Raw genomic sequence first — 14,083 nt, 5'->3', positions numbered from 1 at the left:
ATATTGAGTTACAATACGACAAGTGTGACAAAACATAAGCATTATAAAGAAGAAATAATATGTTACTAGGCAATTCATACTTCAATCGACTTAAAATCCCTATGAATCGTGAAATCTTCAAGCGTACTAAATCAATGTGATCCTTCCAAGACAAACTACTATTTAATACTACACCTAAAAACTTAACAGAATCATAGAATTTCAAAGGAACTGCATCTATTTTCAACAATATATCATCGACATTAAATTGCACACCACCCTTTTTAAACAGAACACATTGGGTTTTACTAGTATTTAAAGAGAGCTTATTACATTTAAACCATGCTGATATGTGGGCAAGACTTGTATTCAAAGATTCAACTAAAGCTTCAATATCATTATGAGAGGCAAGGAGTGAGGTGTCATCCGCATACAAAATACAGTCACATTCATGGCAAGAATTCACAATATCATTAATATAAATTAAAAATAGTAATGGTCCAAGAATTGACCCTTGAGGGACACCTGTGTTTATATTACCGAAAGACGAATTATGTGAGTTATAAACTGTAAATTGTTGTCGATGTAATAAATAAGATTGAAACCATTTTAAGGAAAGACCTTTAATGCCATAATGCTGCATTTTTTGTAATAAAATATCGTGTGAAAGGGAGTCAAAGGCCTTGGATAGGTCCATGAATACGCCAATAACACTTTTACCTTCATTAAGTTCTTTAACTATTCTATCATGAATTTCAATGACTGCCATGTCTGTTGAGTAATTTTGTCGGAAGCCATACTGACTATCATATAAAAAGTTATGCTGCAATAAATAGTCATATAATCTATTAAAAACTAACTTTTCCAAAATTTTAGAAAAACAAGGTAAAATTGAAATTGGTCGATAATTTGTAAAAAGACTCGGGTCATCCTTTTTAAAAATTGGCACAACCTTAGATATCTTCATCTTAGAAGGAACACAACCAGTGCGTAATGATGAATTACAAATATAAAGTAGTGGTTCAACAATAAAAGGTAGTATATGTTTCACAACTATTGAATCAATTTCATCAAAACCACAACTTTTACCAGATTTAAGATTTGACTTTACAATATCTATTATTTCTTCTTTTGTAACTGGTTTAAAAAATAATATATGTGGCGATGGTTGGCCCATATAAACATTAAATGTATCAATTGCATTTTCATCCTCCGCAATACAATTAGCAATATTTGATCCAATGTTCACAAAATATTCATTAAAGTTTTCCGCAATGTCATCCGGATTACTAATGTAAGAACCATTGTGGCAAAAAGATTTTCCTTCTTCCACAGCACTCTTTTGCTTTCCTAAAATTTCATTAATAAGTGTCCATGTTTTTTTAGAGTTATTTTTTACAGAGTCAAACTTTTTAAAATAATAATCCCTTTTTGCTCTGCGTAAACGAGTTGTGACCATATTACGGAGCTTTTTGTATTTATCATAGTTTGCTTGAATCGATCTTTTCAAGTAATTCTTATACAATTTATTTTTCGTTTTAATAAGTTTTAACATATCAAGAGATACCCACGGTTTTCTATTTCGTTTGCGTTTTTTAATATGTTTAGTTTGTACAGGAAAATGTTCATTATAATAGCCAATAAACTTTTCATAAAATACATCATAGGCCCTTTCAGTATCATTCTACTGGTATACTTCAGACCAATCAGCATTTGCAAGATCAACACTCAGCCTATTACAATTTTCAATAGTGACTTTTCTAAATGAGAATGACTTTGATTTACTGTTATTTACCCTGTCTAAAAAGTGTGAAATATAGAAAATAGGAAAGTGGTCTGTTATGTCTGTTACAAAAATACCGGAAATAATGGAGCTACAAAAGACGTTCGTATAAATATTATCAATATTTGTTGCTGACCTTGAATTAACACGGGTTGGTCTATTTATTATAGGATAAAAACCAGATGATGCGACTGTATTGATAAAATCGAATATTTGCGAGTTTGTGTATTTCTTCATCAAATCAATATTCAAGTCGCCCATTAAATATGCACGTTTATTTTTTATTTCATTATAATTCATTAATTTATCAAAGAAAGAAGAAAACTGAATAACGTTTGATTTAGGTTGACGATAAATAATCGCTACAACAATATTTTTAGATGTTTTGCAATCTATTTCTATACATAAACAATCAACACCTTCGCATTGTTCAGAGAACTGGACAAGTTTATAATTCAAGTCCTTTCGAATAAATAGACCAACTCCACCACCACGTCCGGACGGACGGTCAACATGCACAAATGTATAACCTTCTATTACAAAAGGAACATGTGAATTGGAATTAATCCATGTCTCTGATATTCCTATGACTGAGAATTGATATTGAAGATTAGAAAGATAGGCATGTATTTCTTCAAAATTACGAAACATACTTCGGGCATTAAAATGAATTATGCTAAAGTTTTGATTAACTGAATTATCTATAATTTCATTAAATTCAGATGATAAATAATACTTTACAGGAGGATTTGAATGTGTGTCTTCTTCATTTTCATTCAAACTTTCATCTTCAAAGTAAAGCCATTTAGAGAGACATCATATTGATTTACAGGTGAGAATAATCGTTCAAAATCTTCATTATTAACTTCTTGAAAGGGGAGACAATTTACAAAATTTAAATCATCTATATTTGAGTTTAATTCGTTGGCAATACAACTGTATACATTAAAGTCAGATGTATCACAGTATTTAACGGGCATGCAAAACTAACTAAAACTAAAATAAATAACAAAGAAAAAACCAAACAACAGAACAACAAATACAACAAAATCAAAGTTCAACGTCAAAGTAGAAATGTTCAGGAGTGGAATGTATCAGCATGATACATGTGATCACTCAGTACTGCTATAACTTGTCCAAATCACGCCCATCAAAGAATTGTTTTGCATCTGCAGTGCCCCTTTCCTTGTTTCTATTTGGATTCATGTTCTGATGACATCAATTTCTAGTTTTAGAGACGTATGAATAGGAAAGAAAACAAATGAAATGCATTGAATCTTTTCATTTCAAGTACATTTCTTGCTCTAATATATTTAGAAATATAGACAGTTTTTTAATACTACCTAATAATTTGCTCCTCTTATACTTTGTGTAAAAAATAGGAAAAAAAAGAAGAATAATCAGAGAAAAAACTTACCTTGTCAGCTTCAGGCACGGAAATGTCCTGCACTGTGCGAAAGGTCGTGCCATCAGTACTCCAAGCAAGCTTGTAGCTATTAACCCACTGGTCAAAATCTTGTCGCCCTTGAGTCGCAACTGAAATGATACGGTAAAGGTCCAGAAGATCCACCTTGGAGAAATACAAGAATCGGAGGAAGAATTCTTGATGTTCATCCTTATAATCATCTCATACTGTTATCTCCATGATAAAACTTTTACAAAACTTTTAACCAATGAGCAGGGTCCAAAATGTGTCAAATCTGTATGATTTAAAAAAATGATAATAACGGCTATACTTTCTTTGGACATATTAATGGTATAACCTCGCCTTCATACGGCTCTGCTCCTCCAAGGTCAATATTTAAATTAGAAATTCATCATACTGTTGCTGTAATTAACGGTCTCATTTCTGAGTAATATCGAACAATAATATTAACGTCCTTAAAAAGGAAACAGGTGCTCACATGAATGTGAATAATCATTTAACTCTAGCAATCTTATAACTAAAGACAGGAGACAAAAATCCACGAGCCCATAGGTCACCTCAAAAATGGCTAATAAAATCAATTTTAGTACTGTAAGTGTTAGTGAATGGGGGCCATAGAAATGACTGGTGACTCTTTCATTACTAACATGGTGGCAGTGGTTCGATATAAACCCATATGCAATAGAACTGACTGTTGACTCTTATTACAGGCATTGTGGCAGTGTATGGATACAAATTAAACTATGGCCTAAAAAAATGACTATTGACCTTTTCATTACTGATACGGTGGCAGCAGTGGGAAATGAACCCATGCCATAGAACTAAAGTTTTCCTATATGTTTTGTGTCTGAAGTGACCTTAAGAAATATTTTCTTACCTGGATCCACGGGTTTGCATCGTTGTCCATTGGATTCCAGCCTCCACGTAGATTTCCGACTCTGGCCAGGTTAAGACGACCTCTCTTTGCACCATGGTCAACATTAAAATCACTGGAAGCTGTCAGACTTGAATCTGGGATGACACTACTCTCAAGGCCCAAGGCTGAGAGTTAATGCGTGACAATGTAAAGCAAAATGTAAGATTTGGTGGTCAAATGGGCAATTTTATTATTCAACCGTTGAATGGGAAATGTGGTTTAATTAATTAATGGATTATAAGTTTTCCAAAGTATATTTTGACTTTTTTTAAAATCTAACGTTCTATTCATCAGTTGACAATGTTCCGATAATAGACCAGCTTACAGTGGATGACAACCATCTTGTGTTTTTTATGGGGGTGGGGCGGGTGGTCACATCTAGGACTTTGGCAGGTTTGACAATTATTAGGAAGTTTTCGCGAGCTCAACGCGGACGGAAAATCTGCGGTTCGTGTGCAAAATCGAGAAGCTACTATAGTAACAGTGGGGTGACCGCTGAGGTACTGAAATCCAGAACGGTTTTTGGCCAAACCTACAGGCGTTCTCTATTAGTGAGTTTACAGATACAATCTGCGCATGGGCAGATAAAGGTCATTTGTACCAAAAATGTAAAAAACACCAGAGATGAATACTGGATATGCGCTCATGAAAGTTATGTAACATTATTCATTTATGCACCAACGGTACATTCAAAGATACCGAGGTGGAAGTAATCTTTTCAAGAGGGCAAACAAAAGGTATGATGAAGCACATCTAGGACTTTGGCAGTTCAAATGGAACATCTCCATGTGTAAAAGATCTGTGGATATTTGGGGTCATTAGTACCATGTGCTATTTGTAAACTCTCTTATGGCGCCCCAAGTAAATAAACAGCCAATCAGCGAGCTTGTACCAAGGATGGTATGTCGTCGTTTTATAACGAAGGATGACAAATTACTACGCGAACGGCTCTTCAGTGAGTTTTTTCCCGATTATTGTTTCTGAACTATATAACAACATGAATATGGAAATAACATGATTGTTTTAAAAAGTGATGATAAAATGTTGAAATATGATAAAACGCCGTTTTGTGGCTTAGGCGAGACCAGTAATTGTGCTAGTCGTGTAGTCCCGACTCGTCTGTACTGTATTGCGTGGCAGGGCATAGGCCATTTTCGTAATGTAAGCACATTTAATACATAAGTCTTATAGTGAAGTTCCGCAATACAAATTCTTTCATTCACCCGATATAATGAATAATAGTATTTCAAAAGCCTGAATGCAAACTGCATGTATTAAGTGTAGCAACAACTAATGTATGCAGATTAATGGATTCTGTCTATTGAAATACTATTATTCTTTTCAGGTGAAGAAATAGTTTGTATCGAAGCACTTGATTCACTTGGGGCGTCATTGAGAACGCCCGTAGATTTGGCCATAACCCGTTCTGGATTTTAGTACCTCAGCGGTCGCCCCGCTGTTACTATAGATTCTCGATTTTGCATGCGTAGAATACGGCTATGATTGACAGTAGTTCAATTTTTTATCTCGGAAATGATAGTTCTACATTCACACAAGAACCACTCCAACTACCATCCACTGGAAACCTACCCACTAGGAGAATGCACCCTTGGACATGAATACCCGATTCTGCCACCCCCTAAGTCAATATCCCTAGGACTAATTCCCCTGGACATCTATCTCTATAGGATTTATACCTCCTAGGACATTGTACCCCTACCCCCACCCCATCACATGTCTAGGATAATAGACCCTGTGTTAACCTGAACTCAAAGTGACTCTGTAACATTGTTGAAGGTTGACGAAAAAATTGCGTAGTTTTTATATGAAATATTACGTATTATATTTCTTCTACTGTACTTACCCTCTAACATGCAAAGAAATCCTGAAGAAAAAAAATTCACAACCCCAAAGATGTGTATGGTTTTCTTTGAAGTTGTCACTGCCGCTGTGCGATACCCTCTAATAGTAAATTCTCCAAACTATTTTTGAATTTTATCAACTATTTTTCCATGAAATTAAGACATAAGACGGGCTTTAAAAAGTCTTTCAACACTTGAATGTCTGGAATGGTATATTGAGCCAATTCATTGCTTTGTGACGATTTGCAATCGCCTAAAATGTATTTAAGTTGTAGTAATATAGTTGGGAGAATTAAAGAATTGATCAGATCTGTTTTCCCCAATTACTATCATTGATAATCGTCCATTGTCACTTAAACTTTCAGATAATCTTTTATTGTAAATCAAGCATTAAAGTCGCTACCTTAGCACCATTTTCTCCAATCTGAACAATGTTACCGAGTCCCTTTAACAAGTGTCTAGTTGCACACTGTCACAAAATGTCAACTCTGGACAACTACATTTTAGAAATTTACCCCGGGGAACCGGGTACATGCAAAGAGATCCTTCAAAGTTCAAACCCAACCCTCTCTTAAAAGAATAATAGCCTTCTATACAACTATTGTTTTTTACAACAACCCTCCACACCAAATGCCTCATATTATATGCTTACCGAAATTTTAATGTCAATCCTTGAACAAGGACTATACCTAACCCTAACTCCGAACCTAACTTAAAACCCAATCATAACCATAGCACTATGCCTACATCATTGGTGAAAAAATCCCAGAGCAATTGTCGCCGGAAAAATTGAAGATGGAGCAAAAAAGTTGGAGTATCACTAGTTTTCAACTGACCTGTGACAGGGCCTTCACCATATATCTCCATACGAACACTAATGTGTTTATACCAGCTAACAGGCATCAAGCGGAAATAGCGGCAAACCTGGGACACAGGCAGAGTGTTGGTCGTGATGGTGTTGCGGTCAACATTACCGATGAAGATCTTTAATAATAAAGGAAAACCGATCCACTTTTTAAATAATTATGTTTCAAATGATTCTGCATTTAATTGCGATCGGACCTAAAAGAATCTGATGTAGCATGCTCATCAAAGAATAGTTTTGCATCTGCAGTGCCCCTTCCTTTGTTTCTATTTGGATTTATGTTCTAATGTTCCCAATTTCTAGTTTGAGAGACCTATGAATAGGAAAGAAAACAAATGAAATGCATTGAATCTTTTCATTTCAAGTGTATTTCTTGCTCTAATATATATTTAGAAATATAGAGAGTTCCTTAATCTTACCTAATAATTTTCTCCTCTTATACTTTGTGTAAAAAATAGGAAAAAAAGAAAATAATAAGAGAAAAAACTTACCTTGTCAGCTCCTGGCCCGGGAATGTCCTGCACTGTGCGAAACGTCGTGCCATCAGTACTCCAAGCAAGCTTGTAGCTATTAACCCACTGGTCAAAATCTTGTCGCCCTTGAGTCGCAACTGAAATGATACGGTAAAGGTCCAGAAGATCCACCTTGGAGAAATACAAGAATCGGAGGAAGAATTCTTGAAGTTCATCCTTATAATCATCTCATATTGTTATCTCCATGATAAAACTTTTACAAAACTTTTAACCAATGAGCAGGGTCCAAAATGTGTCAAATCTTTATGATTATACAAAAATGATAATAACGGCTATACTTTCTTTGGACATATTAATGGTATAACCTCGCCTTCATACGGCTCTGCTCCTCCAAGGTCAATATTTAAATTAGAAATTCATCATACTGTTGCTGTAATTAACGGTCTCATTTCTGAGTAATATCGAACAATAATATTAATGTCCTTAAAAAGGAAACAGGTGCTCACATGAATGTGAATAATCATTTAACTCTAGCAATCTTATAACTAAAGACAGGAGACAAAAATCCACGAGCCCATAAGTCACCTCAAAAAATGGCTAATAAAAACAATTTTAGTACTGTAAGTGTTAGTGAATGGGGGCCATAGAAATGACTGGTGACTCTTTCATTACTAACATGGTGGCAGTGGTTGGATATAAACCAATATGCAATAGAACTGACAGTTGACTCTTATTACAGGCATTGTGGCAGTGTATGAATACAAATTAAACTATGGCCTAAAAAAAATGACTATTGACCTTTTCATTACTGATACGGTGGCAGCAGTGGGAAATAAACCCATGCCATAGAACTAAGGTTTTCCTAAATGTTTTGTGTCTGAATTGACATTAAGAAATATTTTCTTACCTGGATCCACGGGTTTGCATCGTTGTCCATTGGATTCCAGCCTCCACGCAGATTTCCGACTCTGGCCAGGTTAAGACGACCTCTCTTTGCACCATGGTCAGCATTAAATTCACTGGAAGCTGTCAGACTTGAATCTGGGATGACATAACTCTCAAGGCCCAAGGCTGAGAGTTAATGCGTGACAATGTAAAGCAAAATGTAAGATTTGGTCGTCAAATGGGCAATTTTATTATTCAACCGTTGAATGGGAAATGCGGTTTAATTGATCAATGGATTATAAGTTTTCCAAAGTATATTTTGACTTTTTTAAAAATCTAACGTTCTATTCATCAGTTGACAATGTTCCGATAATAGACCAGCTTACAGTGGATGACAATCATCTTGTGTTTTTTATGGGGGTGGGGCGGGTGGTCACAAATGGCAGGTGTCTTCCTTTGGAACCAAAATGTCATACCCTAAGTACCTGTGTTTCATTTTCTCTGCATTGTGCCCCCTTGACAATTTCCTGAGTCTGTCCTGATTAAGCAATAGGTAATTATCGTATATGTAACCAAATTTAAAGCATATGTCTTTGTGAATAAGTGCCTCGATACAAACTATTTCATTCACCTGATAAGAATAATAGTATTTCAATAGACGAATACAAACTGCATACATTAGTTGTTGCCAGGTTTGACAAACATTAGGAAGTTTTCGCGAGCTCAACGCGGACGGAAAATCTGCGGTTCGTGTGCAAAATCGAGAAGCTTCTATAGTAACAGTGGGGTGACCGCTGAGGTACTGAAATCCAGAACGGTTTTTGGCCAAATCTACAGGCGTTCTCAATGGCGCCCCAAGTAAATAAACAGCCAATCAGCAAGCTTGTACCAAGGACGGTACCTCGCCGTCTTATAACGAAGGATGACGAATTACAACGCGAACAGCTCTTCAGTGAGTTTTTTCCCGATTATTGTTTCTGAACTATATAACAACATGAATATGGAAATAACATGATTGTTTTAAAACGTAATGATAAAATGCTGAAATATGATAAAACGCCGTTTCGTGGCTTGGTCGAGACCAGTTGTACTAGTCGTGTAGTCCCGTCTCGTTTGTACTGTATTGCGTGGCAGGGCATAGGCCATTTTCGTAATGTAAGCACATTTAATACTGTAACGGACCAGCCCGTTACAGGTAGTTATCTTGCAGAAAACGTAGAGGGCAGTAAGCTTTTGGGGCGTAAGGGCTCAGAGCGCGATTACGGACGCACCATGCGTAAAGCAGCTCTCAGAGCGTCTCAGATGCTATAAATTGCAGTAACCAGCTAATATTTCGTCAATTCGACGCTGGCTCTCGTCTTGGACAGATAGCGAACTCTCCGCTTTGCTCCAGCTGAGCTAAAGTAAGGAAAAGGACTGGAAGCGAGAAATAGAGTTCCTACAAAAGGCAATACCTGCCTTTACTACTTGTTGAGATTAATCCAGGTAATTGGTGTCGGTGTTAACTATGATAACGTGTTGGAGAAGTTGACTTATGTTTGTATTAATAAAGTATACAGTTAAACAATCCATCGTTTCATAACGTGTAATAAGCTGAGTCTCCATAGACTGATGTAATACAACCCTCTCATAGAGAATACACATCCACCTATCCAAAACACCTCTCATCTCCACACTCATATACTTTGGGAAAACGGAGCCACGTCAGGGCCTTTAAACTACAAGCCAAATAGAAACCGCTCGCATTATTCAGGATGGCAAATTCTTCGTCAGATGACGGTGATAGAGGCAAGGGACAGGCCAGCCCTCCAGCATCCAGGACCCGTTCTAGGATGGAGGGCCGTAACCACTGGCGTACCTATGGGGGGGGGCAGGGGGGGCAGAGTGCCCCCCCTGACGGGCTCCAGGGGAAAAAAAGAAAAAGGGGAAAGAAAAGAAAAAAAGGAAAGGAAAGAAAAAGAAAAAAAGAAAAGGGAAGAAAAAAAGGAAAGAAAGAGAAAAAAGGAAAAAAAGGAAAAGGAAAGAAAAAAGGAAGAAGAAGAGAAAAGGAAGAAAAAGGGAAAAGAAAAGGAAAGGAAAAAAATGGGGAAATTAAAAAAAAAAAAAAAAAACCATGGCCGTACGCACCAGGGGGGGGGGGGGGCAGTTGACCCCAGATATTTTGAAAACGTACAGTTTTTTTTCCTGTAAATGTAGTGTAGGCCTATACCAAATCCTTCAATTCTACTTTTGAAAATGCAAAAGTACCCTCATGACCAGTTCGGTCGCTCGAACTCCCTTCACTCCTTTTGCTTTTGAGATTCTTCGAAAACTTTTAACGCATCTTTCCCCCTCCCCCACCAGAAAAATATTCCGCATACGGCCCTGAAAAATTTAGACAAATGAAAATAGGAAAATATAAGTGATATAACAAATTCGAAACTCTTCGCTGGCGCGAACTGCTTGCTAGCCTATTTTGTATTAAATGTTTTCACTTGCTCGTCCCCCTGAAAAAAGAAAAGGATTAGCATTGCCTAGAATACAATTGTGCCTGCCCCGACGGGCCCCTACCTGCAACCATGGCAACAATAACACACAGTGTGTGTACCAAATGTTACTAAAAGAGAGTAATTCATTTTTCTCGCTCGCTACACTTGCTCGCGAATAAAATGAATAGATATTGCTTTGGAAACAATTGTGCCCACCCTTGACCTGCAACAATATCATTAAAAATGGAAGAGTTTTTACGCCCTCTCGCCAAAAAGGAATTGAATCGCGTTAAACACGATTGCGTCCATTCTGACCTGCACCAATAAAAACTATTTTATTCATTCATTTCTATTAAAAGAGAATTTTTTTTTTGCTTGCTCGCTATGCTCGCTCGCCAAAATGGAATTGACACCGCTAACGTGCCCGCCCCAACCTGCAACAACCAGTTAATAATTATGTACCAAACGTTATTCAAAGAAGTTTTGGTGTGCTCGTGCTCGCCAAAACGGAATTAACATCACCTTAGACATGATTGTGTAAGCCCTGCCCTGCAACAAAAAAAATCTGAAATTTATGAACCAATTATCATTACAAAAATTTTGCTCGCTCGCTACGCTCGCTCGCCAAAACAGAAATAACACCGCTTTTAATAATCACGTCCGTGACATGGAACAATGAACCAAAGTTTATGTACCATATTTTCCCTATAAAAGAGAAGTGATTTTTTTGCTCGCTCGCTACGCTCGCTCGCCAAAATAGAAATAACACCGATTTTAATAATCACGTCCCTGACATGGAACAATGAACCCAAGTTTATGTTCCATAATTTCCCTACAAAAGAGAAGTGATTTTTTTGCTCGCTCGCTACGCTCGCTCGCCAAAATAGAAATAACACCGCTTTTAATAATCACGTCCCTGACATGGAACAATGAACCTAAGTTTTATGTACCATATTTTCCCTATAAACGAGAAGTGATTTTTTTCGCTCGCTCGCTACGCTCGCTAGCTCGTGGAATTATGTGCCCACCACTAACCTGCTACAATATCATTAAAAAGAGAAATGTAGGGGGTTGCCTGCCCGCCAAAATGGGATTGACATTGCCTTAAACACGATTGTGCCCGCCCCCGACCTGCAACAATGAAACAAATTTTATATAGCAATTCATTGAGAGAAAGATGTATTTAGGCTCGCTAGCTAAAATGGGTATGAAATCACCCTAAACACAATATTGTTCCCGCACCCTGCATGGGACAATTGAACCAAATTTAAGTGGCAATTATTAAAAAAGGAGTGATTTTTTTCTTGCTCGCTACGCTCGTTTGCAAGAAAATGAAATTAACGTCGCTAACAAGTAAATGTTCCCACCCCAACTTGCAACAATACCAGTTTATATATATTTATATTTTTTTTTGCTCGCTCGCTCGCCAGAAGTGAAAATTAGCATCGCCTTTTTTGTTTGTTTCGGTCGCTTGCCCCCCCTGACGGAGTACCCCAGGTACGCCACTGGCCGTAACAATACATTAAGTCTTATAGTGAAGTTCCGCAATACAAATTCTTTCATTCACCTGATATAATGAATAATAGTCTTTCAATAGTCAGAATGCAAACTGCAGGTTTTAAGTGTAGCAACAACTAATGTATGCAGATTGGATTCTGTCTATTGAAAATACTATTATTCTTATCGGGGTAATTGAATTGGTTTGTATCGAAGCACTTGATTCCTTGGGGGCGTCATTGAGAGCGCCCGTAGATTCGGCCAAAACCCGTTCTGGATTTCAGTACCTCAGCGGTTGCCCCGCTGTTACTATAGTAGATTCTCGATTTTGCACGCGTAGAATACGGCTATGATTGACAGTAGTTCAATTTTTTATCTTGGAAATGATAGTTCTACATTCACACAAGAACCACTCCAACTACCATCCACTGGAAACCTACCCACTAAGAGAATGCACCCTTGGACATGAATACCCCACTCTGCCAACCCCTAAGTCAATATCCCTAGGACTATTCCCCCCTGGACATCTATCTCCATAGGATTTATACCTCCTAGGACATTGTACCCCTACCCCCACCCCATCACATGTCTAGGATAATAGACCCTGTGTTAACCTGAACTCAAAGTGACTCTGTAACATTGTTGAAGGTTGACGAAAAAATTGCGTAGTTTTTACATGAAATATTACGTATTATATTTCTTCTACTGTATTTACCCTCTAACATGCAAACAAATCCTGATAAAAATTCTCAAACCCCAAAGATATTTATGTTTGTTTGTTTTTAAGTTGTCACTGCCGCTGTGCGATACCCACTAAAAGTAAATTCTCCAAACTATTTTTGAATTTTATCAACTATTTTTCCATGAAATGAAGACATAGGACGGGCTTTAAAAAATCTTTCAACACTTGAATGTCTGGAATGGTATATAAAGCCAATTCATTGCTTTGCGACGATTTGCATTCGGCTAAAGAGTAATTAAAGATAAACTCCAGTTCTGGTTAAAAAAAGAAAATCAATTCTCACAGAATCTAATGAAACTTACACTGAATGTTCAAAATTACAAATAAATGTCATGTGCCAAACAATTTTGGAAGAAAATGTATACTGGTTGAGTAATGAGCATAGAAAGATAAAGAAATCAAGTAGTACTAGCCCCGACACCATTTGTGTTGTCTTATATACATCTTTCTGTGTAGTGTGCTTGTTACTTTACCAAGACTGAGCCAAATTTGTTATGAATTTGATGACTCCAGAACCTTGGAGTACACATCAATACTTACATGCTACGTGATCAACTTTTTCTGACGCATTCCACACCTTTTCTTTCACAATGCAATCGCATGACCAGAACTCACCTTTATCTTTAAGTTGTAATAATATAGTTGGGAGAATTAAGGAATCGATCAGATCAATTTTCCCCAATTATTATCATTAATAATGCTCCATTGTCACTCAAGCTTTCAGATAATCTTTAATTGTACATCTAGCATTAAAGTCGCTACCTTAGCACCATTTCTCCCATCTGAACAATGTTACCAAATCCCTTTAGCAGGTGTCTAGTTGCACACTGTCACAAAATGTCAACTCTGGACAACTACATTCTAGATATTTACCCCGGGGGACCGGGTACATGCAAAGAGATCCTTCAAAGATCAAACCCAACCCTCTCTAAAAAGAATAATTGCCTTCTATACAACTATTGTTTTGTACAACAACCCTCCACACCAAATGCCTCATATTATATGCTTACCGAAATTTTAATGTCAATCCTTGACCAAGGACTATACCTAACCCTAACTCCGAACCTAACTTAAAACCCAATCATAACCATAGCACGTTGCCTACATCATTGGTTAAAAAAATCCCAGAGCAATTGTCGCCGGAAAAATTGAAGATGGAGCAAAACATGTTGGAGTATCACTAGTTT

At 37.0% G+C, this 14,083-nt stretch overlaps 1 protein-coding gene across 1 annotated transcript in view; it reads right to left on the bottom strand.

The window, feature by feature from the left end:
• Positions 1–14,083, bottom strand: part of LOC105443282 (EGF-like repeat and discoidin I-like domain-containing protein 3) — a 37,216-nt gene that overhangs the window by 4,592 nt on the left and 18,541 nt on the right. The window contains exons 10-11 of the mRNA XM_030996458.1: positions 8,212–8,375; positions 7,323–7,475 (exon numbers count right to left, since the gene is read on the bottom strand). Coding sequence (XP_030852318.1) covers positions 7,323–7,475; positions 8,212–8,375 — 317 coding nt within the window. The remainder of the gene's footprint in view (positions 1–7,322; positions 7,476–8,211; positions 8,376–14,083) is intronic.

This window comes from Strongylocentrotus purpuratus, unplaced genomic scaffold, assembly GCF_000002235.5.
Source record: "Strongylocentrotus purpuratus isolate Spur 01 unplaced genomic scaffold, Spur_5.0 spur5_scaffold_3, whole genome shotgun sequence".
Taxonomy (NCBI): domain Eukaryota; kingdom Metazoa; phylum Echinodermata; class Echinoidea; order Camarodonta; family Strongylocentrotidae; genus Strongylocentrotus; species Strongylocentrotus purpuratus.
The sequence above is the reverse complement of the archived record's forward strand: the minus strand, read 5'-3'. Positions and strand labels throughout refer to the sequence as shown.